Source organism: Colius striatus, chromosome 12 (assembly GCF_028858725.1).
Source record: "Colius striatus isolate bColStr4 chromosome 12, bColStr4.1.hap1, whole genome shotgun sequence".
NCBI classification, from domain to species: domain Eukaryota; kingdom Metazoa; phylum Chordata; class Aves; order Coliiformes; family Coliidae; genus Colius; species Colius striatus.
In genome coordinates, this window is record NC_084770.1 from 14,982,450 (window position 1) to 15,005,303 (window position 22,854).

The 22,854-nt window shown below is 43.1% G+C and overlaps 1 protein-coding gene across 1 annotated transcript; it reads left to right on the top strand.

Moving 5' to 3' along the window:
* Positions 1-845: 845 nt before the first annotated feature.
* LAMP3 (lysosomal associated membrane protein 3) lies at positions 846-19,338 on the top strand. The gene is made up of 6 exons (XM_010201733.2): positions 846-963; positions 3,509-4,266; positions 5,582-5,704; positions 8,618-8,672; positions 10,534-10,701; positions 14,430-19,338. The coding sequence occupies exons 1-6, from the start codon at positions 918-920 to the stop codon at positions 14,567-14,569; spliced, it is 1,290 nt and encodes a 429-aa protein (XP_010200035.2). The 5' UTR covers positions 846-917; the 3' UTR covers positions 14,570-19,338.
* Positions 19,339-22,854: the final 3,516 nt, after the last annotated feature.

Genomic DNA, 22,854 nt, shown 5'->3' on the forward strand with positions numbered 1-22,854 from the left:
AATGGGAATGCAGAAACACAATGCAAACAGAGCAAAAGAAATTGGAACTAATTTCAGACTGTATCCAGATTTCAGGGGGCAAACTTCACCTCACTTGAGTTTTCAAGCCATTGGCCTGAACACGTTACTGCAGTGCAATATTGCTATGAGAAAACTAAGAATTGGGACTACACCAGAGCTCCACAACAGATGCCAATCCCCACACCAATCAGGCCCCGTGGCAAAGGCTCAGGGCTGCAATCCATCTGCACATGTGTGCCTTGCTGTTTGCTGGGGAGGGTAATTAGATGCAACACTAATGGTGAGCCACCTCAGCTGATCCACCTTCCACAAGCTTGGTCCTTGGAGCAGAACTGGATCGGCCAGCTGACAGTCCCCAACTGGGACCAGAGCCTGTCTGGGGCTTTGCTCAGCTCTGTCTCGCTTTTAGCAGGTGCTCTGTGGAAATGGCTCAAGATCATACCTCTCCCTGCTGTGCTTTAACATAAAGGAGAGTTTGGTCCTGAAGAAAGCACTTTTTCAGAGAACTTGGGGGAAGCACTGAGGTACAGGCTGTAACCCTTCACTGGGGTACAGCTGCAGTCTGCATCTGGTAATCAAACCTGAAGAGACACAGGAAGCTTTAGGTGGCCTTGCAGAGCCCTAGGTCTCGGCTGCAGAGAGCCTGTCCTCCCTGCAGTGACCCCCACACTCCTTTCTGCCTTCACCTTCCCTCCTAACCATCGTTTATTTCCATCTGCGGTAGTTTACAGAAGCATCGCATCGCTCTCACCCTCTCCCTCCACCTTCTTTCCAGCCATGTGACTGACCACTCCCTGCACCAAGTGAAACTTTTCTGTCCCCAGGAAAGCCCAGTTTCCTTTTCAGCTGCTACACAGAGAGAGGCGGCATCTCTGCAACGTGCAGCTGCAGTGGCCATGGGGAGGAGCACAGGGCAGTTCGTTTTGCTGACCTTCACCTGCGGTGAGTAACATTTGCCATCGTTGGTATCACAAAGACGAGAGACCGTGCTAGTTCTGTTTCTCTGCAGTCAGGACAGCACCTAAGAGATGGAAAACTTGAAGCAGTTTTGTTGCTACCGCTAACAGTTCTTTTAGTAAAGCCCCACCGCTAAGAATCACTATAATTACATTTAGCTGCAGCTGGTATAGACTTAGCGTGGTGCTTTCCTGTGTATTTTCCCTTGCACTGTGTGACAATGTAAACTCTTGACTACGTGATGGAGTCAGCTCAAAGCACCATTAGAAGCAGGCTTTTTTGAGCTTGCTCTTCTCAATTAAAAGTACTTTCTAGACTAGCAGAACTGACTAAAAGTGTTGTGTGAGACAATCAGAAGGAAAACCTCAAGTCAGTCAGTTGTCTACATTGCGAGATGCAGAGCATGGTCAGGAAAGCAAGGGTCAGGTGGGGGCTTGGAGAAGGCAAATTGGGGTTTATTTCAACAACAAGCCATATCAAAGTCACCATTCAGTTCTTAATGCTGCTTTGTAAGAATCTGTGGAGCCAGCCTGGTCAAGGATGTGTCCCAGCATTTTAAGTCATCCCTCAAAACCCACAGCAGTACAAAATCTGCCAGGTGAGGAAGGACAGAGTGTGATTTAATCTGTATAATGGCTAAAGGTTTGAGCTTGCAGGTGGGACCCTGGATTTCTGCAGTGTGTTTTGCCATCTGCATGTGAGGATCTCCCAGGTAACAACCCCTCTTCCCCTTCCAGCACAGTGACCAGGGAAACAGCCCAGGGATTTGAGCACAAGCATCTCCTACTGTATCTGCTCTGCTTTCCTGCACCTGCTGCTTAGCCAGAATCTGCTGAACTGGCCCCAAAACATATACACGAAGGAGAGTGAGATCAAACTGACAGAGTTAACACTAATAACTTGGTGGAAGAGGTTTTTTAACTAGAGCTTCTTTCCTCAGCTCCTTATCCATTTTTAATCATTCCTTTAATAATTTATTGTGATGTTTTATTAATGCCACAAAGTCAAGTCTTTATGTACAGATAAGGAAGTGAACATAATTAGAGTTTAAGGGATAAAGATCTGTTGGGCTGCAGGTTTAAGAAACTGCTCCAGTGTTGGAGGGAAACTATGGCAGTACCAAAACCTCTCAGAAAATCTTTGTACTTTTCCAGTTCCTCAGGGACTCAAACCAAAGCCAGCAAGGGTGTTTCTGTGATTGTACGAGTTAGGTCAGGTTTCTGTGTTCACACAAAATCAGTCAGCTAAACAGGAGCATTTCTTCTAGGCAGCATAAAGCAGAACAAACTTGCTGGGTGGCTAAGCAGCATGGGTGTGTGGTTAGACAAGAAGGGGAAAAAGTCATCGGCAAGAGGGTTTTTTCACCCACCCCATTACAGAATGACAGGCTGAAAAATGTCACAACGAGACCATGGCACTAAGTGGTCCACTTTGAAAGAACAGCAAACAATAAACTGCTTAGGCAACATGTAGTACCATTCTCTGTGAAGCCCAACTGCTAGGAATATGAGCTTAAACTTTTGTTTATCTTCTGTTTCCAAATGGGAAAATTCATCTCTACCCTTCTATTCAGGCAGTAAAGCATTTAACTGAACCTGAAGCTTCACACACGTCAAGGAATTAATATGTCGGTGATTTATGTTTTCTTTTAGCTTGACCTTGTCTTTACAGAGTCTTGTTGCATACTCAAAGACTCAAGCAGAAGAGTTGCAGACTTCATCTAGTCTACAATGTACTTTTCCCACTTTTTCTTCACTTAGTTATTTACTTTTAGGAGCCAGATATTTTCTTTTCAGTTCTGCAAGGGACATGTTTCTGTAAATGTTGTAAGAAGGAAGTGTGATTTTGGTGCTGTGACTGTTTTCAGATGTGGTCCAAAATGCCCCTGGATGCTGCACCCTGAAATTTATCTCTGATTGCTGAAAGCCCACCACTAAGCGATGTGGTCTTTCCTGGTTTAGAGCAAAACCTTGAGTACCTCCCAGGAGGAAGACATTCAGGGTTCAGGTTGCCATAGATACAACAAAACAATAAATCAATACCTGGAATTTCCCTGTTTCCCATACTGGTTTCCCAGACTATTGTGAATCACCGTGAGACTGTTACACTGTCTCACTTCCTTCACACACAAAAAGTGTTCCCTTTCCTCATGCTTTGTTGGTAAGTACCCAACCGCCCCTTCTCCTCTTACACCCACTTCATCTTCCTTAGACCTTGATAATTTGCTTCTAGCAAATCTTGCTGTCCTACTGCCTGCAGGGGAATTGTGCTGCCTGGGATGCAGGTGCAAGGTCTGCTCACACCTTGGGCATCCTCTGGCTTCTTCAGCACTTCAGAAGTGCGAGGACTGGGAAGCTATAGATAGTTCTACAGCATGTCTGGTTTCACTCTCCTATCGTGACTGGAGCCAAATGAAGAATAAAATCTTACCACTCATTTGATAACAAGATCAGTGCACTTATATTGTGGTATCAACAGAAATGTTAAATGTAGAGGTTGCTGTACTACTGATTTACTTGTTTCTTTGCAGCATTTTCTTCCTGCTTTGTTGAAATGGCCCTAGGGGTCGAAGTGTCTCCAGAAACCACATCCTTCCACTATACAGCTACTTCTTCTCAGCCCCATTCCCTCTATCGTTCTGTACCTCTTCAAGGCACCACTGCTCATTTTCACAGCACAGGCTCACTTAAAACAGTGGCCATAAGCCATAGAACAGCTGTGCAGACAACAAAGCAGCAGGTAACAACAGCACCAGGCCATAAGCCAACAGCCCAGGCAGGAGCAACCACTGTACAAGTGACCAGCCAGAAATCTCCCTTAGACAACACAACTGCAATAGGTCAGGCTACAACCCAGGCAATGGGAACAGTTGTACCTGCAGTGAGGAACACAACCATACACGCCATGTCCACAACCCAGCAAGCCAGAACAGCCGTGAGCACAGAAATGACAGCAGCAGCCACAAACACAACCGTGGAACACACAATGTCCAACACACAAATGCCAGCTGCTGCCACAACCACTGCAGCCACCACCGTGCAAACCACGAAGCCCAGCACGGGCTCAGGAAATCAAACCACAGCACCTGAAAGTCCAACAACTCCAACCAACACAACCACCATTCATCCAGGGACTCAAACAACCACCCCACGTACTACGAGGACAGTGAGGCCCACTCCTGCACCACAGCCTTCTGCCGTCCCCACTGGCACATACACCATTTCCAGCGGCAACAGGACCTGTGTCAAAGCCGTCATGGGATTGCAACTGGTGGCTCAAAATACACAGGTGAGGTGGAAGCACTATGAGGCTGAGCTTTGTAGTGGCTCTTTCTTCATTAGCTGGAGTTTATTATTCTTTCAGAGTAGTTTTCAGAAGTTAGCTTGTATGATAAACACAAGTGGTTTGCCACCAGCCTAGGGACTTGTCTGTACCACAGCATCTCAGCTGCTGTGCTTTGGCTTGTATGATGATATCAGTGGGACAAATGGGTGCTTTCTTATTTCAGTGATGTGTGTGGGGTTGATGTGCAATGGGGGGGGGGTGGGGTGTGTAGCCTTCAGTGTTATGTTTCTCAGAATTCAGTTATAACCTGAATTTACTTTGGTGAAGGGCTTGACATTGTAATGAAAGCAAGTAATTGTTCGTTCCCAGGCTTGGATTATCTGATGGGTTGTCTTGATGCTGATGCATGGAGATTTTAGGATCACAGGTACTGCCAGGCTGGATCAGAGCAGTGGTCCTGGGGAGCTGGTCCCCTCTCCCAGCAGCAATCCATTGTGAATGATTTAGCAAAAGATGTCATAAACCCCAGCCTGGTGATTATGTCCCTCAGACTGACAGTTTTGTAGCCTCCATTGTGTTACATCGTCAGGTCCTGGAGCTCATCTGCCTCAAGCCAGCCCCGTTACAAATCCAAATGTTCTCTTTTGGCATCTGAGTATTACTAACATGAGATTAATATCTAATGGTAAAATTAATTTCCCTCCCTCATCCTCGTGGAAGCCAGGCAAGGAGCACAATTCCCAACCTCACCAGACCCCAGTGAAGTGTTTGTTACAAACATAACGTGTGTTTGAGCTGAGACTGAAGAAGCCAAACTGTATTCAAGGCTACAGAGCTATCTTTTCAGACTGCAACGTGGGTTGGCAAACCCTAGAGACTAACTGTAGAGGACATAATGAGGAGGCTGGGGTGATATGAGGAGCAACACATCAAAGCCAATGTAACCCCTGCCTGCTTGTCTTGATCTTATGCCTTTGGGCACAAGTTCCCATTGCTCCCTATTTTTTAATTACCACTGGTGGCTATTTGACCCTGCCCTGAATTGGATCAGTTCACTGAATGAGCAGAAAAAGATTCTTTTATGCCAGTCTAAAGTATTGGAACAGCTCGATGATGTGTCAGACAAGAAGTAATGCTGGTTTGTGAAGGGGGAGCAGCCTTGGCAAACAGCAGTCAATGTGCCAGCAACACTGGCCTATTCCTTCACACAGAGCCTGTTTGGGGGGAAAAAAAGATCAGCTATAAATCTCTGTTTGTTTCTTATTAAGTTCCTCCCTCCTCTTCATCAGGAGCCCTGCAATGTCTCTTCTCTCCACAGAAGCAGATGGAGTACATGGCTGTCAACCCCAACGTCACACAGACCTATGGAAGCTGTGGGACGATGCAGTCAGAGCTGAACCTAACTTTCATTGAAGGGTTTATAAACTTCACCTTTGTAAAGGTAATGGCTGCATTTAGAGGGAAGGTATTTCATCCTTTTCTATGCAAGTTTTTTGCCTTATCAGGCAACCACTACTCCTGTCCATCCCAAGAGGCTAGAATCATAGGACCACAGATTAATTCCAGTTGGAAAAGACCTTTGGAGACCACCTGGTCCAACCTTCTGCTCAGAGCAGGGCTAACTTAAATGTTAAATCAGGTCCTGTCTATTTGAACTTTCAGTTTGGAAAGGTTCATATGTGCAATGAGGGGTAAGCCTTGCCACCCTTTGGGAGAATGTACTAGTGGACAGTGTTAAAGCTATTCATCTAGCAACACAAAGTTTAGAAATGGCCTCCAGCAAAATCTGACTCTCACTACAACATACATAAAAATCTAGTAGGAGGGAAGGCCAGGTCTGCTGTTTGCATTGGAGAAGGTCAGAGGGAATGGCTTTGGGACTGGAGCCCTTGTGCAGGAACACGATGTGTGTGCCGTGAGCTCTGACTCACACTGTCAAGTTGCTCTTACAAAATAGTGTCTTGGGGACCCCCCCGAATGCAGGTGAGATTAGTCATTTGCTTCCCATAATTGCCAAGTATCCCAATTGCCCTGGCAAAAGCCAGCTGTGGTGGTTAAATCCAAAGGGCAGTTTAAGTGCAATGGCCCACCCACAGCTGAAGGAGCCTAATTTCATCTCATTTCTGAGTGGAAAATTGGAAATATGTGAACTACAACAACAAAATTGTAGTTAAGTGCCCTTAAAATGCACCACACCAGGGAGACTTACAAGTATACACAGAAACTTGGGCAAGAGAGAGGCCTTGCCTGCATGATGGGAAAACGAGCTTGCTTTTTGATATTGTGTCTGTTGTTCCCATCTTGCCCCCTGGGAGCACATCGTATAGGGATGAGGTTTTGACATAAGCTGCCACGAGTGCTGCTGCTATTGTAACCACAGGAGAACACTGCTGAGTGTAGCCATCCTCTTGCTTCCTCAGATATCTCTGTGGTTTACACATTTGAGGGGGCAGCACCCTGTACTATTTATAAAGCCATAGGAGCTGGGTGGTGGTGCCAGCAGGGCTAAAGACAGGCATTAATACTGTGTCTAAAGCCATTAATGGGCAGGGAGGAATATGGCGTGGCTTGGATCCCGTCAAATCTGAGGCTATGTACTGGAGCACCACAGCAGTTCAGAGCTGCATCTGTCCATCACTGCTGATGTGCCTCTTGTCAGTTAATCAAGCCAAAATGTCAATCTTGCAGCCTGCTTTCAAGCTTAAATTAGTGATGAGAAAAGTACAAATGGGTAATCGGTCATTTCCATAGAAAGTCCAAGAGGCATCAGCAAATCAGATCACACCTGAGTCACTGAGGCAGAAAAGATTTCAATCAATAATCATCTTGGTTTTAGTTTGTGGCAGAAAGTTTTCTAAAAGCTACAAAGGAAAAGAGAGGAAAAAATCAAGGAGCCTTTTAAAACAAAGGATCCATTCAGACTGTGAGTGTTTGCTTTAAATGTGTGCTTCCTGCAACAAGGGGAGCAATTTCTGTGTTACAAGGGTCCTTAGAAAAAGTCTGGTGATTCAAGTACCCATGAAAGCCTCAGCTTTGGCAGTGCTAAGGAGAGTGATGTGAACCTTTAGGAGACACTTGACCTATCTTGCCCTGAAAAGGAGGTTTATTGGCACAACATTAGACAATCCACCCTTCACTTACAGATAAGCCTCAAGAGTGTAGCAGGGCTCGGCTTAGGCTTTGAAATTCAAGTTAATAAGAAATCATTTTGCTGCGGGTTTTTGTGTGTTTAGCCCCCACAACCTCTCTAAGTGTTTTGAACCAGGAGTGCTCCAGTGGTGACCCTTCTGGTGAAGGAGGACCAGGATCAGGCCCTGGGGCTGGGGCCAGTGGTGGGAGGTGAGTGAGTGGCTCACTACTCACCACTACCAGCTGCCTTCTGCAATGAACTTGAAAAAAGGAAGTTTTGTAACCAACCCACAAGATGTGAAGTGGGAGCAGGTGTTTTCCCCAAGCAAACTTACTAACTGTGGCCAAAGAGAACAGGAGACGTTGCTCTCTGCTGCCATTTATCCACCAGATGCACTCACTAGTCCTTCTGAGCTCACGGCTGGAATTACAATGAATAGTACAGCTGCTACATAAGGACTCACTCACTTTTGCTCCAACACTGCTACCAGAGAAAAGCTCCCAGGGCTGGCTCTCACTTTGTGACAGTCCAGGGAAGGACAGAGTTCAGGTTGCACCAGGGTTTTAGTGCACATGCAGGCAGAAAACTGCTGGAAATTTTGATCTTTGCTGTTGTACCAGGTGCAGTCACGTCAGCAGCCAGTAGGCATGTGAAAAAAAGCCACCTCTAACAAAGTGTCAGCAGGGTGGAAGGAACAGTTATCTCTCGCCCTACACATCCAGGTTGCTGTTTCCTTATTTGTAATGACTGCAGGTCAGCACAAGTTCATTCAGTGCAGGATTACTCAGGAGAGCACTGCAGGGACTCTCAATGAAAGCCAAGCAGGTGAATGAAACCAAAAGGGCCTTATTTCATGCCTATTCATTTGTGCAACGTATGCTATTTGCTAAACTCTCTCCTACTTTTGGCTACCACAAGTATCACTCAATCGTCTAGCTTGAACAGCACATGTACAAGAACACCTGTGTGGTCCAGTTTCACTACACTAAGAGCTGGTGATTTATCTGAGACTGCTGCATCACACAAGCTTTTTATCTCTTCAATGGACTGGTTGGGAAAAGAAAAAGCAATACATCAAAGCAAGTTGGTTCTTAGTTCTTGAAGGTGATGGTTTAAAATGTTTATTTGAGAAATTCTTTGTGACCATTTTGCTGTAGTGAGCTATATTTTTTTTCCCAAATATGAGGATGTATTGCAAATAAAGATATATCTTTTTCTTTGCAGCAAGCCCCAACATACTATGTCAGTAAAATTGAGAGCAGACTACAGTTATCTGAAGGTCAGTGTCTGAATTTCATATCAAATAGTTCAGGCTTTCATATCTTTAAAATACTGGATTTTGAAAATCATGTGTTTTATCGGGCTTTAAACATGTCCATCACCTAAATCTTACAGGATAAAAATGGAAGAGAAGGGACCAGGCTGCAGTTTCATCAAAATTGTTTGGTTTTCCTTTTGTCCTCAAAAACTTCCCATGTCTCACCTCTTTCAGAATGGACATTACTTCAAACCGAAATTGAAGACACAAAATAGTCCTCAAAGATTTATCTGCAAACACACAGAAATGCTGTGGCTCTGGTTCATTTACATTCATCTGTCCAAGCTAAGAAGCAAACTAAATGCTTGGATCAGAGGAATGCAGAGCTGGATCCAGATTTCAGTTACACCAATACGGAAATGATGTGTGTCTGACACTTTGGTGTGGCAAAAATACAACAGGACCCAGGCTAAGGCTCTTCAAACCCTCCTGAAATCCTAGACCTTGTCTGTGCTCTTTTCAGGAGGTTAGATTTTCCCCTCTTTTACATAGCTCCCCTCTTCATTTGAACAGTCAGGAGCCACCCCAGATGCTACATCTAAAGAAATGCTAAGAGAACATCATTTAGGTCAGAGAGAAAAGTTCTGAGCCGTCGTTTCAGCTTTTCTTTGACATTAATTTTGCGTGAATTCTTCCCAAGATATCAAGTCTGTGATGGGTTAGTGATTATATTATGATGCTTCTCCATTTGTTACTCATAAGACTGACTTTTGTCCCTGAAAGAAGAAAAAGAAATCTGGAGCTTGACCAGGTTTGAGCTTTTTGGAAGCTCAGTGCCTGTTTTTCTTCTCTCTGATGAGCACTGTTATTAACTCAAGTGGAGATGATTCTGATTTACAGCAATTAAAGTCAAAGAAAAGCTATTCCAGAGGATATTTCTGCCAGGGATGTTATCAGTCTAAAGGACCAGAGTCCTCCTGTGCATTGCTAAGTGTGAATTGCAGCAAATACAAACTACTTGGCTTAATCGTAAGTTTTAAAACCCTCAGATATACTTTGAGTCCTCCACAGTGCTGCTGGCAAGAGACATTGTTATCCCTGGCTGTCTGTTACTGCCTCTCTGCCAGATACTGCCATTTCACAGTCCAGCAGCAGGATTTTTGCAGTGAGCAAGCCCCTGTATTTTCTAAGACAAGAATTGCTGAATTAACTGTGTCAGTAACGAACTAGTGCGCTGGTTCTGACTGAAGAGCACCAGGGATGTTCTGCACACTGCCATGCTGGCAGATGGGTTGAGATACAGTGATGCAGAGTCGGTGATGTGGATGATTTTTGTCTTAAACTGGTGTATCTGCTTTCAAAGGAGGATATGCATAAAAGATATGCTCAGGTTACAAGATCTTTTCGTGCTTTGAACTTGAGCCATATCTTGTGTAAAGTACTGTGACACTGAAATATGTTTAAAAGCATATTTGGTACAGAAAGCAATACAGACTAGATATGCCACATTCCCTTGTTAGAGATGGTATCTCTGCTTTGTCTGGAAATAGCAACCCTGGAGATGTAAGACAGTTGTCTGCCCCTGCAAGAATCCAGATCCCCTCTTGCAGATTCAGGTTGCTAAAATATGATTTGAAGAAGCATCTGATAGCCATTTCTTCAGACCCAAGCTCAGCCAGGTTGCCCATTGATAGTTAAAACACTAATTTAAATATGGAAGAAATGTAGATGACACATTATGAAGAAGTTTTCCATGTTTTAATCACATCTGTGACTCCTGCTCTGCCAAAGCCCTGGGGAGCCTTCATTTTGTCTCAGAAAGGTGTTAGTTCCAACCAATTTAGTATGGATTCTCATTTGTTTCTCTCTTTATGGCCTCCAGGCATGTTTTACTATGCAGCCATACATGAGAAGCTGTTCACAACAAGGCTGGGGAATTCCTTTAAGTGTACCAGCAAGCAGATCTTCACCTTGGAGAGGAACTTCCAGCTACTCTTGATTAATATGCAGCTGCAGGCATTTGATATTGTTGGTAACCAGTTTGGAAAAGGTAAGTAGAAGGATACCTTTTTGCACCCTTCTGAGACCTACATGTCAGCACTCTGGTAGCCTGGGAGATATAATGTGCTGGATTATAAATGATCCTGTTACACCCATAGTACAAGCACAACTTTGTAATAGTTCCCAAATAATGTGACCTGCTGCTGCTATACTCCCCCTACTTGGAGACATTCTCAACATGGTGCTAATGCCTATTAGCATTTGTAGGAAAAGTATCCTTCCTCCAGCATTCAGTACCTCTGTTTTACCTTCTCATTAAGAACATTTAGCTCTACAGCCACAATTTTATTCTTCAGCCTTTTTGTCCCAGAGCAAGTGGAGATGTGTTCACCACCACTGCGTTGCCCACACTCCTTATGTGTACAGTTTAGTTCAAGGTCACTGCTCTTGATTTAGTCAAATTTTAGCTATTTTGAAGGGCCCTTGACACTCATAATGTCCCACAGCTGAAGCAGCAAAACTGCCAACTAATAAGGGATCTTTGTGAATGCAGGATGATACTTTCAGAGCAGCTGTGTCTAGACATGATGAAATGTGCTCCTGATGAGGAGCATGATTGGCACGCTCCCAATTTTAGAATGAAATGTGGTGCTCATCTGTGCAATTTATCTTTTCTTCAGTATAGCCACAAAGAGGCAATGATGTAGCTTCGTAAAAGACAGAGACAGACCAGTACTGACACCACTAGTCTCTAGATTGCCCACACTGGGAGAATGTACTGGGGCTTATCACAAGTTCTTCCCTACATCTACACCTGGAGTTCCTTCCACAGGGAAATGAGATATTGTTATCCTTGTCCAGCAATGCAGCCAAAACCTGGCCAGGCTGTGGGGTCCAGGACTGCTGCAGGAAACTCCCGTGTCCCACAGTATGGATGTTCTCATGGTCTACTGCCTTATGTCTTGTGAGATACATGAAAGATCCTACGAAATGCAGAGATGGGACTAGATAGGACCCTGTGGTCTCTTTCAAATTGTACTTCTTCATGTTTCTGTGACTTCCTCTCAGGGTGTTTCCACGTGAGAATTCAGGTGGACGGATAGGCTTATCAGCTGTCCAGCCCTTCAGATGCACTAGTAAAACATTCCTTTCTGATATTTGATTGTGGGGTCTCCTTCCTTGGAGACATCCAGAACCCACACGGACGAGTTCCTGTGCAGCCTACTCTTGGTGGTCCTGCTCTGGCAGGGGGGTTGGACTGGCTGAGCTTGTGAGGTCACTTCCAACCCTTAAGATTCTGTGATTTTACTTTCTACATTCTTAGACAATATTGCCCCAGTACTCTTTTTCCTTTAGATCTGTCTTTTGACTCAGTTTGGCTCAGTTTGGCTGATTCTTCTTTTGTTAGTTCACCATTTTGGCTGCCTTGCTTACTGTAAAAGGAATATAATGGGAAACAATATTTGAGGCTTTTGGAAGACATGGGCCTTTTTTTGAATACTTTAAGTTTGTGAAAGCCACACTGAGAAGCCAATCTATCCTCTCATTCTCATGAAGAATTTTTTAATGTGATAACACTGAGCTGCAACAACTCATGCATTCCCATCTGGTCTCCACATTCCCATTCAAATTTGTACAATGAGTGAATTCAGTTATGCCTTGTGGTATGGTCTCACCTCCAACTGAGACATAGCTTAGAAAAACTCTCTCTCTGTCCAAGCACAGGCTAATCTCTGCTAATCAATACCGTATACAACATTAGATTAGTTTTGCTCTTAATCAAAGGGCTGTGAAAGCTGCTACCATGTCTGTAATAATTCCCCAGTGGCCAAGAAGTAGTTATGAAACTGTTACATACCTCTGCTGTGTATGCAGATTTTGAAAGACAAAATCCCCAGTGAAGGGATGACTCTATACATACAATCAGCTTCTTCCCCTCGGGTGTCTTGAGACTGGCAGTTTCACTTCTGTTACTCCTGATTTACTTATCTTGAAAAGGGGAAGAAAAAGAAACACTAATCATAGAATCATAGAATGGTAGGGACTGGAAGGGACCTTTAGAGATCATCTAGTCCAAGTCCCCTGCTAAAAGATCATTGGTTTCAAGTTCCTTACAATTTTGTACAGACTACAGCAGTGTTCCATCAATAACTTGGCCTGTTTGAGTCTGGATCACTGTAAAAGTGTCTTCTGAACTGCACTTCAGTATAGCAGGAGCAATTCCTAGAGTTCCTAGTCCACAGTTTTGTCAAAATAGAATGGCCATTTCAAACATCTGTGGGTTTTGCAATACTCAAATGCAAATACTTTTCAGCTCACTTCCTTAACAGCAGGTTACGTTAACCGTGTCCAGTAGAATGCTGCTGCCTTTGGTTTTGTGGCATTGCACCACATGAAATTGCCAACTGAATCAGAGAAGAGGATCAGATTTTGGGGAGAGCCATGTGAAGGCTCTGGAGACATGATGTCATGCACTCCACATGCTTCCTGGGCTAACTGCCCACGCTTGGTGTAAGGATTCCTACTGGGGAAAAGCCCAAACTGAGCTACAATCCATGCCAGCATAGCCATCAGAATTAGACAATGACAACAGAGGCTTTTGTCGTTTGCTCATTTTTAAGTAATGAGTTTCCATTTAATGAGAGGATGACTTCAATATGCATTTGGGTAGGGATTGGCTGAAGAAGTTGGGATTCGTCCCCTTTGAAGCTAAGAGGCATGTTTGGAGTGAATGTATTTTTGAATGGTTCTTAAAAGCTATTGTGTTAGAAACTTCTCTGATTGATCTCATTAATATTTATATAAGCATATAAATGATGAGTGTCAGGAGGCTGGGACATCTCTTTATTCTATTGTATCTGGCAACTGGACAAGGGGTGATGGGATGAAGCTGGAACACAAAAAGTTCCATTTAAACATAAGAAAAAACTATTTCACCGTTGAGGTGAGGGAGCCCTGGCACAGGCTGCCCAGGGAGGGTGTGGAGTCTCCTTCCTTGGAGGTCTTCAAGACCTGCCTGGACATGTTCCTGTGTGACCTGATCTAGGTGGGAGCTGCTTTGGCAGAGTTGGACTAGATGATCTCTAAAGGTCTCTTGCAACCCCTACCATTCTGTGATTCTCTGATCATCACGTTCACAACAAAATTACAGTGGTACTGCTAGAGCAACTCCCTAGACTAAGTCCAAGACTTCTGCCTTTCTAATCTCTTGATATTCTGAGTTAGCTACATTTATCCACAAATACTCTGAATTAAACACAGAGAACAATTAGAGTTTTCTTTTTCTCAGGAATCACCGACTTAACTAGAATCCTTGCTAATAATATGTTGGACTATAAGCTCCTTCCTCTGGCCTGATCTTTTTTACTGGGCAGAAGTAATTAGATGCCATTTAGGAACAATTTTTGTCTGTGCAGGATGTATCTTGCTCTTTATCTTTAGACTTGCACTTCATAACGTGATGCTCCACATCTGCTATCAGCAAGAAGGCTTCCTACCGTGTAGGTACTGATCTCAATGGTAAAACATTTACTGCAGACCTGAAAGAGCAGAGTCACTCTCCAGGGAACCATGTAGCTTTTTTGAAAGGGGCAAGTATTCTTTTCTTGAGATAAGGTTTGCCATAGGTAAAAATATAATAAATAGAGCTCAGGAAAAAATAACCAACAAGATTTTGAGAACTTCTGGCTTGTACTTGCTAATTTTCCTGGATCATGGATGTTTGCAGGAGTATGGTGTTCTGCTATAACACATTCTCTTATCTTCTTTTACTTTCAGAAGAAGAATGTTTTCCCGATAGAAACAGCAAAGCAGCTCCTGTTGCAGTGGGCCTGAGTATCCTGGGATTGTTTGTCATTATATTTGCCACTTTCCTGATTTCCAGAAGGAAGCCACATAGAGGATACGAACGTATCTGAGGTGCCCTTGTATTTCCAAATGTGTGTAGCAAGTAGGGAAGTCACAGGAGTTTTAGGTTCTACCTGGTGATCACACTGCCCTGAAGCCACATTTTGAAGTGGGATGACACCATGAGTTTAAATGAAGCGATTTAATTAAGGTGGGAAGGAGAGAACTCATACCATCTACTTTAAGCTATTCTTAGCATCTAATTTAGATGTAGTTCAGAGGACCAAAGTGAGGAGCCTGAATTATATATATTATCAACAAAGGAGGCAATCCAGACCACCTAAATCAGATGCCTAAAAATAGCTTAAAGCAAGCACTGTCACTGTCCCCCAGAAAACCCACCAGGTTTGTTAAAGGTAGCGTTTAGATTTGTTAGAGTCCAGTAATATGACCTTCAAGTGAATAAACCAGAGGTCCACAGCTACAGCCAACCCCACTAAATCAGAGCTCAGTGAAAGCCCTGTGTATGCTGGAGTCTCAGGGTAAGCGTGACTTCTATTCACGGACGAGTTCTCCCCAGTCCTGTGACAGGGTTACACTTCCCTAAGTTCTTGAGTTTTTCCTACTAAGCCCTTCACAAGGACACTGTGGTAATATGTGACTCTTACTCTGGGGCAATTTTTAGAAACTTTTCTAGTTTCCAGTGTCTGTCTATGCAAATAAGAGCATATTACCAAGCTGAGATCATGTGGAGTCAGTCTGACCAGTATGTGCTAAAACTATCCCTTGTTGTTGCTTGTTTGAGCCCTGCTGCAAAGGTGTCTGAATTTCTTACCAATAATTCTTGAACTGCAGCCTCATAAAGCACAGCACATGAGAGTAGTCTAGCATTGGTAAGTTTAGCCTGAAGTGTTGTGCTGCAAATGACACAGTTCGGGAGCTGATGGACAGGCAGCTGAGATGTCTGGGCAGGCGTTTGAAGGCAGTGACTCCATCCATCTGCCACACCAGGCCAAGCCTGCTTGCCAGTGGGTACTCATTGCACAGCATCCCTTTGCCACATGTTTCCAATGCAATATGGAGAAAGCTAACCTGAGGGTCTGAAAGCACTGTGACACAGGGGCTACTGCTAATGCGTGGGGACTGGTGTGAATTTGTGTGATAAATTCAAGGAGCTTAGTATTTCATGGTCTTGTGAGACTTCACTAGTCACCCACTCCCTATTCAGACATGGACCTGTCACAGTGGCCACCACTGAACTCAGAAACTTTCCTTCTACTGAGATAACAGCACTGTGATCTTTCTTAATCTAGGAAGACACCACTCCCTGAAAATGCCAGGGATTAAGAGGGCACAGTTGTGTCAGACCTGCACAAAGTCCGTGAGCAAAGGGAAGTCCACTGATCACAGAATCTCAAGGCTTCTCTGGGAAACAAAACCTTGCAGAGGTCTTGGACAAGCTCTCTGTCCAAAAGTGAATGCTATCCCGTTTGCTTACAGCTGAGCAGCTGGATTTTCACATGGAAATAATTTGGAGTTGCTTTAAAGCACACTAATTGTAACACTCCATGGTCTGCTTCTGCTAAACTAGTGATGAAGGCATGAAAGTAGTAATTGCTTTTGAGACTAAGTTCAGGTAGTGTTCTTTACTGTAAGAAGGAAAATCTCCTTGTCACAAAGGATTTACAAAGCTAAACCTATGCACAGATGTACCTATACACTCATATATGTGCACACAACACATGCAAATCTGTTTGCTGCAGCAAACATCAACATTATAAGAAATTATATATTTAAAACATTTACAAAGGATAAAATAACATTAAATAAGAGCTTGTAACTCCCCTTAGGAGTTCAGGCAATGGCTTAGATTCTAACAATAAAAATTTTGCCTGGAAAAGGACTGTGGAATGGCACCCATTAAACAAAAGAAAGACTGAAGTCATTGCAAAAATTCCTTGTTATTAGTTTAATTTGAATCTAAATGAAACAGAAGTGCTGGTAAAGAATTTGATTTCCATTAATAATGGCCAATTATTAATAGTGGTAAAATCTCACTGAATATTCACTAGGTAAAACTAATCATAAGATCTTGGGAGTTTAATTTTTCCTTAAGTATTTTAAAAATGGTTTTGATATTTCATTTATACTTTACCATGGAGAGTTTACTTAAATTTAGAAAGAAAGGAAATCCCTCCATTCCATGAATTACTAGAAGATGCTGGACTGTGTCAAGCAGGAAACATCATCATACTAGTCTGTAATTGACATAATATGTAGCTGTACAAGTAATTAACTGTCTCCAGAAATGTTGCCTTTGAGTCTGAATGAACCAATGAATGAGAAACATAAAGACACTTGCTCTTGGAGAAATGTAGGACAGAAGCCAGAACCAGCTGTGAGGAAGGCAGGCAGTTGAATATGATTATATTAGTAAAGTAGCACCATGAGCAGAATATCAAGCTTTCAAATGTTCAATGCAGATACAGTGATTTGAACTGAATTCAGTTGAATACTCAGTTTGAAAGTTGAGTATTTCAATTATTGTTGTGTAAGAGGCTCCAGCACTGTTCATATTGCTGAGTGTACTTTAGCTTGTCTATTTTCACCCCTCCTCCTTCCCCCTTGGATAGTGGCCAAGCAGCCCACTGAACCCAGTGCCATTGTTCTGGCCCTTGGCTTCATAAAATCCCTCTAGTCCTCAGGGTTACTTATTACCATTAATCTGTTGTTTAGAAAGCAGATTTTTATACTCAGTTAAAGCTTTCCCTCTTTTAAACCCAAGAGAATTTATGAGATGTCCAGCAGGAAAAGTAAATGTCTGGATGATCTTCCATTTGAAAATGAGCCTGTGTGTGCAATAGTGATGTTACCATCCCAAACTGTTACATGTGGACACATTCACAACAAACATTGCCTAAAAACCTCAGCACTGCCCAGGTCTCACCCTGACTCTTTCTGACTAGTGATCCATAGACATCTTTCCTATTCAAAACTAAGGCTATTTCCCATGGTCTTTGGATTGCTGGGTTGCGTGGTCTGTAGTTTACTTCTGCTGATATGGATATAGCATCATCTTGTTATGTCCTGTACTGAAAAACCCTTTTACATTAGTACTCAGTCTTTTGGTATTCGATATCAACACAAGGAGACAAAACTCTTCTTAATGGCTGATAGTTTAATCTTGTGACACCCTCTGGCATTTTTACCAATGATGCAAGGTTTAATGTTTTCTTTCTCTGCATTTTTTTCTTTCTACAGTGAATCAAACTGTTGTTCTCAACATTTGAAATCAGGTTTATCTGATTTGTTCTTATGCTTTTCATTGTTGCAATGTGTTTGCTGTTTTTATATAGCTGCATACTGCCCTTTCTAGATGAATAGCACTCTGGGCTTGCTCTAAATGACACAGGTGAAGTGCACATGGTATAAACTGACAAAACAAATGGATGCTCCTATGAAATGCTGCCAACAAGCAACAAAATTAATCCAATAGTTAGTGCTTTACAGTAGTAGAGGCTCCACTGGAGAATTCTTGACTGCATCCAGAGATCCCAGCCCTGCAGAGCAGCCTTTCTCTCACCTGCAGCCCAGTTGGCAGGCTGTGGCCTCCTTCCCTGACAGCCTGCAGCAGGGATGTGTGTCATCGTGCCAGCAAGAAGGGAGTGCTGCCTCTGAATTTCACACTGAATTAGAATTAGGCAGCCCAGCTGCTCCCTGACTCACCATGCACAGCTTTTAAACCTGATGCCTGTATTTGTTTTCTGGCAGAATTTAGGTAGATATTCGGCTGTACTGTTTTTGTCTGATGGAGTTTCTTTGAGGTCCTCCCTGCTCTATAGGCAGGCTCTATAGGTGCAATTGTTCTTGGTTGCCAGACTTTCTCTTTTAAGCATCTTCTCTGAGGAAACATTTTGAGCAAAAAGTGATGAGAAAAAAAGCATCATACAAAGAAGAGGCCCTGAGGATAAGCTAGTTGTACACTAGGTGGACCATAATAGTTACAGGAGGGCAGCAGTGCTCAGTTTCTTTGCTTCCTGTCGATATTGATGTCAATGAAAACAGCATTTTCTAGGCCTGGCAGATTGCTTCTCTTCCAGTGCTGCTCTTTGCCATAGCCAGGCCCTTGTTCAGCAACTTGCTCATTGCTTGGGACAGGGGTTTACCAACCAACCTGCCCTAAAAATCTGCATGCCAAGACCCTTCATGTAGTCAGCATGAGACCATGGACTCAGAGAGCTGAGCAGAGTCTGTTGTGGGAGGGGACAGTGTTGCAGGTGGGTCCGAGAGTGACCAACAACATCAGCCTCAGCAGCTCCAGCTCACTTTTGCTCCCAGCAAAACTCAGATCAACCCAACCCTGAGCCAGAAGATATTGATCATGGTGACATGATGCATCTCCTCAGGGAAATTACGCTTAACTTGCTTGCAAACATGTGCTGCTCAGGATACCGGGAGGCCACTCTTAGAAATCAAGAAGTGAGCTCCTTGCTGCAGCTCTCACCACAAAACATTCACTGTGTTCTCTTGCACACTCAGGAGCACAGTAATGCCATCCCTACTTAGACAAAATGCCAAGGAATTTATAAAGCAGGATTTAATTTCTTTCAGTCCTTTTTGCTCTCTGAGGGACAAACTCCAAATTAACTAACAGCCATTAATTCTGGTTGAAAGAGGGAGCTGTAGATTAGCATTTTGAGTGTGTGCTGATGGTTTGATTGATCACTTCTAGCTTGCTATAATATGTGGTTGCTAAAAAAAATATTTGCTATGAGAAGATATGCTGTTTATTTTTCTATTCTTGGTGTTTCTCTAATAAAGGTTGTATTTAGCCATTAAAGTGTGCATTGCTGTGCAATTATTTCTTGAGTGCTGCTTCATGTAAACTGTTTAAAATACAATCTAACAAACAGGCAGGGTCTTACAGGCTTGGGACACAAGCCACAGACACTGGTATGCTTATGCCCTTAACCACAATTTTAATGATTATTTCTTCTGTGGCTTGTGCAGATCATGTGACATCTTGGTTTCATCAGCATTAAAAAACCCCAAAGGTATTGAAAATATTGTGCAGTTTTCTGCTGATGTCCCCACAAGTACCAGAGTATCTGAATTCCCTATGTTTCTGTCCATGACTAGATCTCTTTTTGTTTCTTGTTGGTCCAATAAAGACAGACTGTAACTCATGACAGATGTGATGAGCACTTGTTACTTCACGTTTGACTGCTTTCACAGATAATAATCTTAAGTGTTATGATAAGAGCCTTCTGAAGAGAATGCATCTTTTCAGTGTTCAGTTCCACAAATGACAGGAAATAAATAGCTTGAAAAACACCACACATAAACTTGAGGATTCAACAGCTTCAATGTTGGTCAAAGGAATTTCCCAAAAGATGGAGGCTGGACTAGATTATCTTTAAAGGTCCTTTCCAACCCAAACCAGCGTATGATTCTATATGACTTTGTGGTTTGTTACATCAACAGCCAGCTCAAAATATCATAACTGCATGAGGTAAACCCCAATAAAAGATGGTACACAAAAATTCTTCAGTTCTTCAGTTTCATCTTTGAAGGTTTGTCAGAGAAACCCCAGAGGCTGCGTGATGGAGTTGAGTTGGCTAGTAAAGAGAGGAGTGGGCAGACAGATGGGGGAACAGGATGCCACCTTCTCTGTGGTAAGATAAGGCTCTGAAATGGCTGCATAAGTCTAACATGTCATGCTTTTCATGGCTAAGGAAGCAAAGGTTGTTAGATGGATTGCAGGAAAGCAGAAGACGTGGTAAAGATGTGGGAGAAAAGCAGATAGTACTGGCAGCTGATTCAGGAACTTACCTCAGAGAAGTGCAAGTGAGGGCAGCAGAAAGAAACTTCCCTCAGTGACAAAATACCAGCATTATGCTTCACTTGCTGCTACCATTTGTAATGCCAGTGCCTGTTCCTACACAACGCATCATTTCATGGCTTCACATCTCCAGATGAGGATGTCATAAGTTTTGCCCTTCAGTTGAAAAGCAGGGCTGTGAGGAGAGAAGGGTCAATTTGCTCTGCTCTTTTGAACTTCCTTGGCCTAATACAACACTAAATGCAGTGCCAGGTTCACTTAAGTGATATTCTTATTTAGTAAAGAAGGTTCCTGGCTTGTTCATGTTAGTTTTAGAAGCTAGTTTGCTAAATACCCACTTGAGAGATTTCAGCTGATAAACTAGGATTTAGATGGGGAATTCTACATGTTCATTGCCATGGGAGGGGGAGCTGGTGTCTTGAGTGGACCCTCAAGGGCTGCTGGATGTCTCAAATTCTCTCTTTCTTGAGAAGGTTTAATGGCAGATGGAGGAACAGTCAGTCATTTTTCCTTTTAAGGCAAAAAGTCCTCAGTGGGTAAGTCACACCATGGACCGATGCAGAAGCACAAAGGTTTTGAATCCACTGGAGAAAACGTTTTTGCATCAGGGTGTCTAGAAGAAAACAGAAGTATTTTTTTCTAAAGCATCAATTTGAGGAAAACAAGGGTGAGGAGAGAAAGATTTCTATGAAGTTAACTCTCACTAGCAGGGTGACAAGATGCTTGGAGATGGCACGCACTTTCTCACATCCATGGCTGTGCCCACTGCATGCCAATAAGGCAAGGGTATGCATATCTGAAATTGATCAGCCACAGCAACACAGACATTTCTGGGCTTTCATCAGCATCTAGGCTTTCCCAGCTGGCCACAAAACGTCACAAAACTTGCATTTCCCTTTTTCTTGCCTATGAAGTTTGTGCCTACCAAGTATTTAATGAAATAATAATTTGACTCAGATTCTTATTTACCTGTTTCTTCAAAATTAAAAAAAAAATAGTAGGTTCCATCTCCCATGTGCAGAAGCAAAATAAATGGTTTTTGGGGAAAGGAAAAAGGAAAATGTTCAAACTGAGTCAGAAAATCTACAAATTAGAAACACAGATCTTGGTTTTGAACCTCAGCCTTGCTGAGGCTTTCCTATAGCCCAGAAACTTCTGGAGAATGTGATTCATGAAGTGCAGCCAATGTTTAACCTCATTCATTTTGCCATGGAACGACATTTTAAAAATCTCCTCAAGGAAAATTAATTCATATTTCAAACAAATTATGTTCACAATCAGCTCATGGTGAGAATGTTCCTTGTTTTGCCCCTCAGTTGAAAAGCAAGGCTGTGAGAAGAAGAGGGCCAGTACATTATATAACAACGAAGTGCCCAAATTACTACGTTAAAGCAGCTTCCACAATGAAACTGAAAATGTTGCCAGTCCGACCTATCGAGTACATCACTAGGTTCACCACGGTGCCTCTGTCTGTGTACATGCCCATTAAGCATATTACTGATGAGAAAATGATTTTCTGTGTTTCTGTTTTACTACATTGCACTTTCAAATCTTTACATATACAATCTGGTGATCCCATTTGACTTTACAAGCCCCAAAAGTCATGCTTGCAGGATGCCATTCACCAGGAGATTTGAAGTACATAAATGAGTTTGCATCTTCCATTATTTCTACTAGTCAAAGCATAAACTCCTCTACCACCTCTGATGTATGTAAAGTATCTGTAGCTCTTCCCAACATTCAATGTAAGCTACATAAATGCTGCCATCTTCTGTTTACAGGCAAATTAAACATGCTCAAATTTGTTAAGGCTGGGACTTCAAAAGACAAAAATAGGATCTATGCTGTCAGCATATTATGTTGGAGAAGAATTAAGTGAATGATTTGTGGAAAAGTTGTAGCTTCACTCAATAGTTTGGTTTCTAAATTTCATCTTTAGAGAAAGTATTGAACCTGCAGTCGGGTTCAAGGGACCATCCAATTTCTTCAACTTGAATTGAGGTGGTAGCAAGGTGGGGGTCAATCTCTTCTCCTAAGTAACAAACATTATAAGAGGAAACAGCCTCAAGTTGTGCCAGGGGAGATTTAGATTGGATATTAGGAAAAATGTATTCACTGAAAGAGTTGTCAAGCAATGGAACAGGCTGCTCAAGTCAATGGTTGAGTCATCAACCCCGGAGGTATTCAAAAGCCACGTAGACGTGGTGCGGAGCGACATGGTGGACGTGGCAGTGCTGGGTTAACCATTGGACTTTATGATCTTAAAGGTCCTTTCTAACCTAAAGGATTATATGATTATTGTTAACTGACATGCAGTGGATCAGTATGGCAGAGGCAAATGAGGTGACCTTAGGGATTCACCCTTCCTTTCTTGCAGCATTGTGAGATCCAGCTTGACACGGCGAGTCAGGATGGCCAGCTCTCTGCCCGCCAGGAGCACAGCAGGGTGCTGCAGCCGGGCTTTGGCACACCAGGGAGAAAGCAAACCTGTGAGGCCTGAGGAGCGGGCCCAGC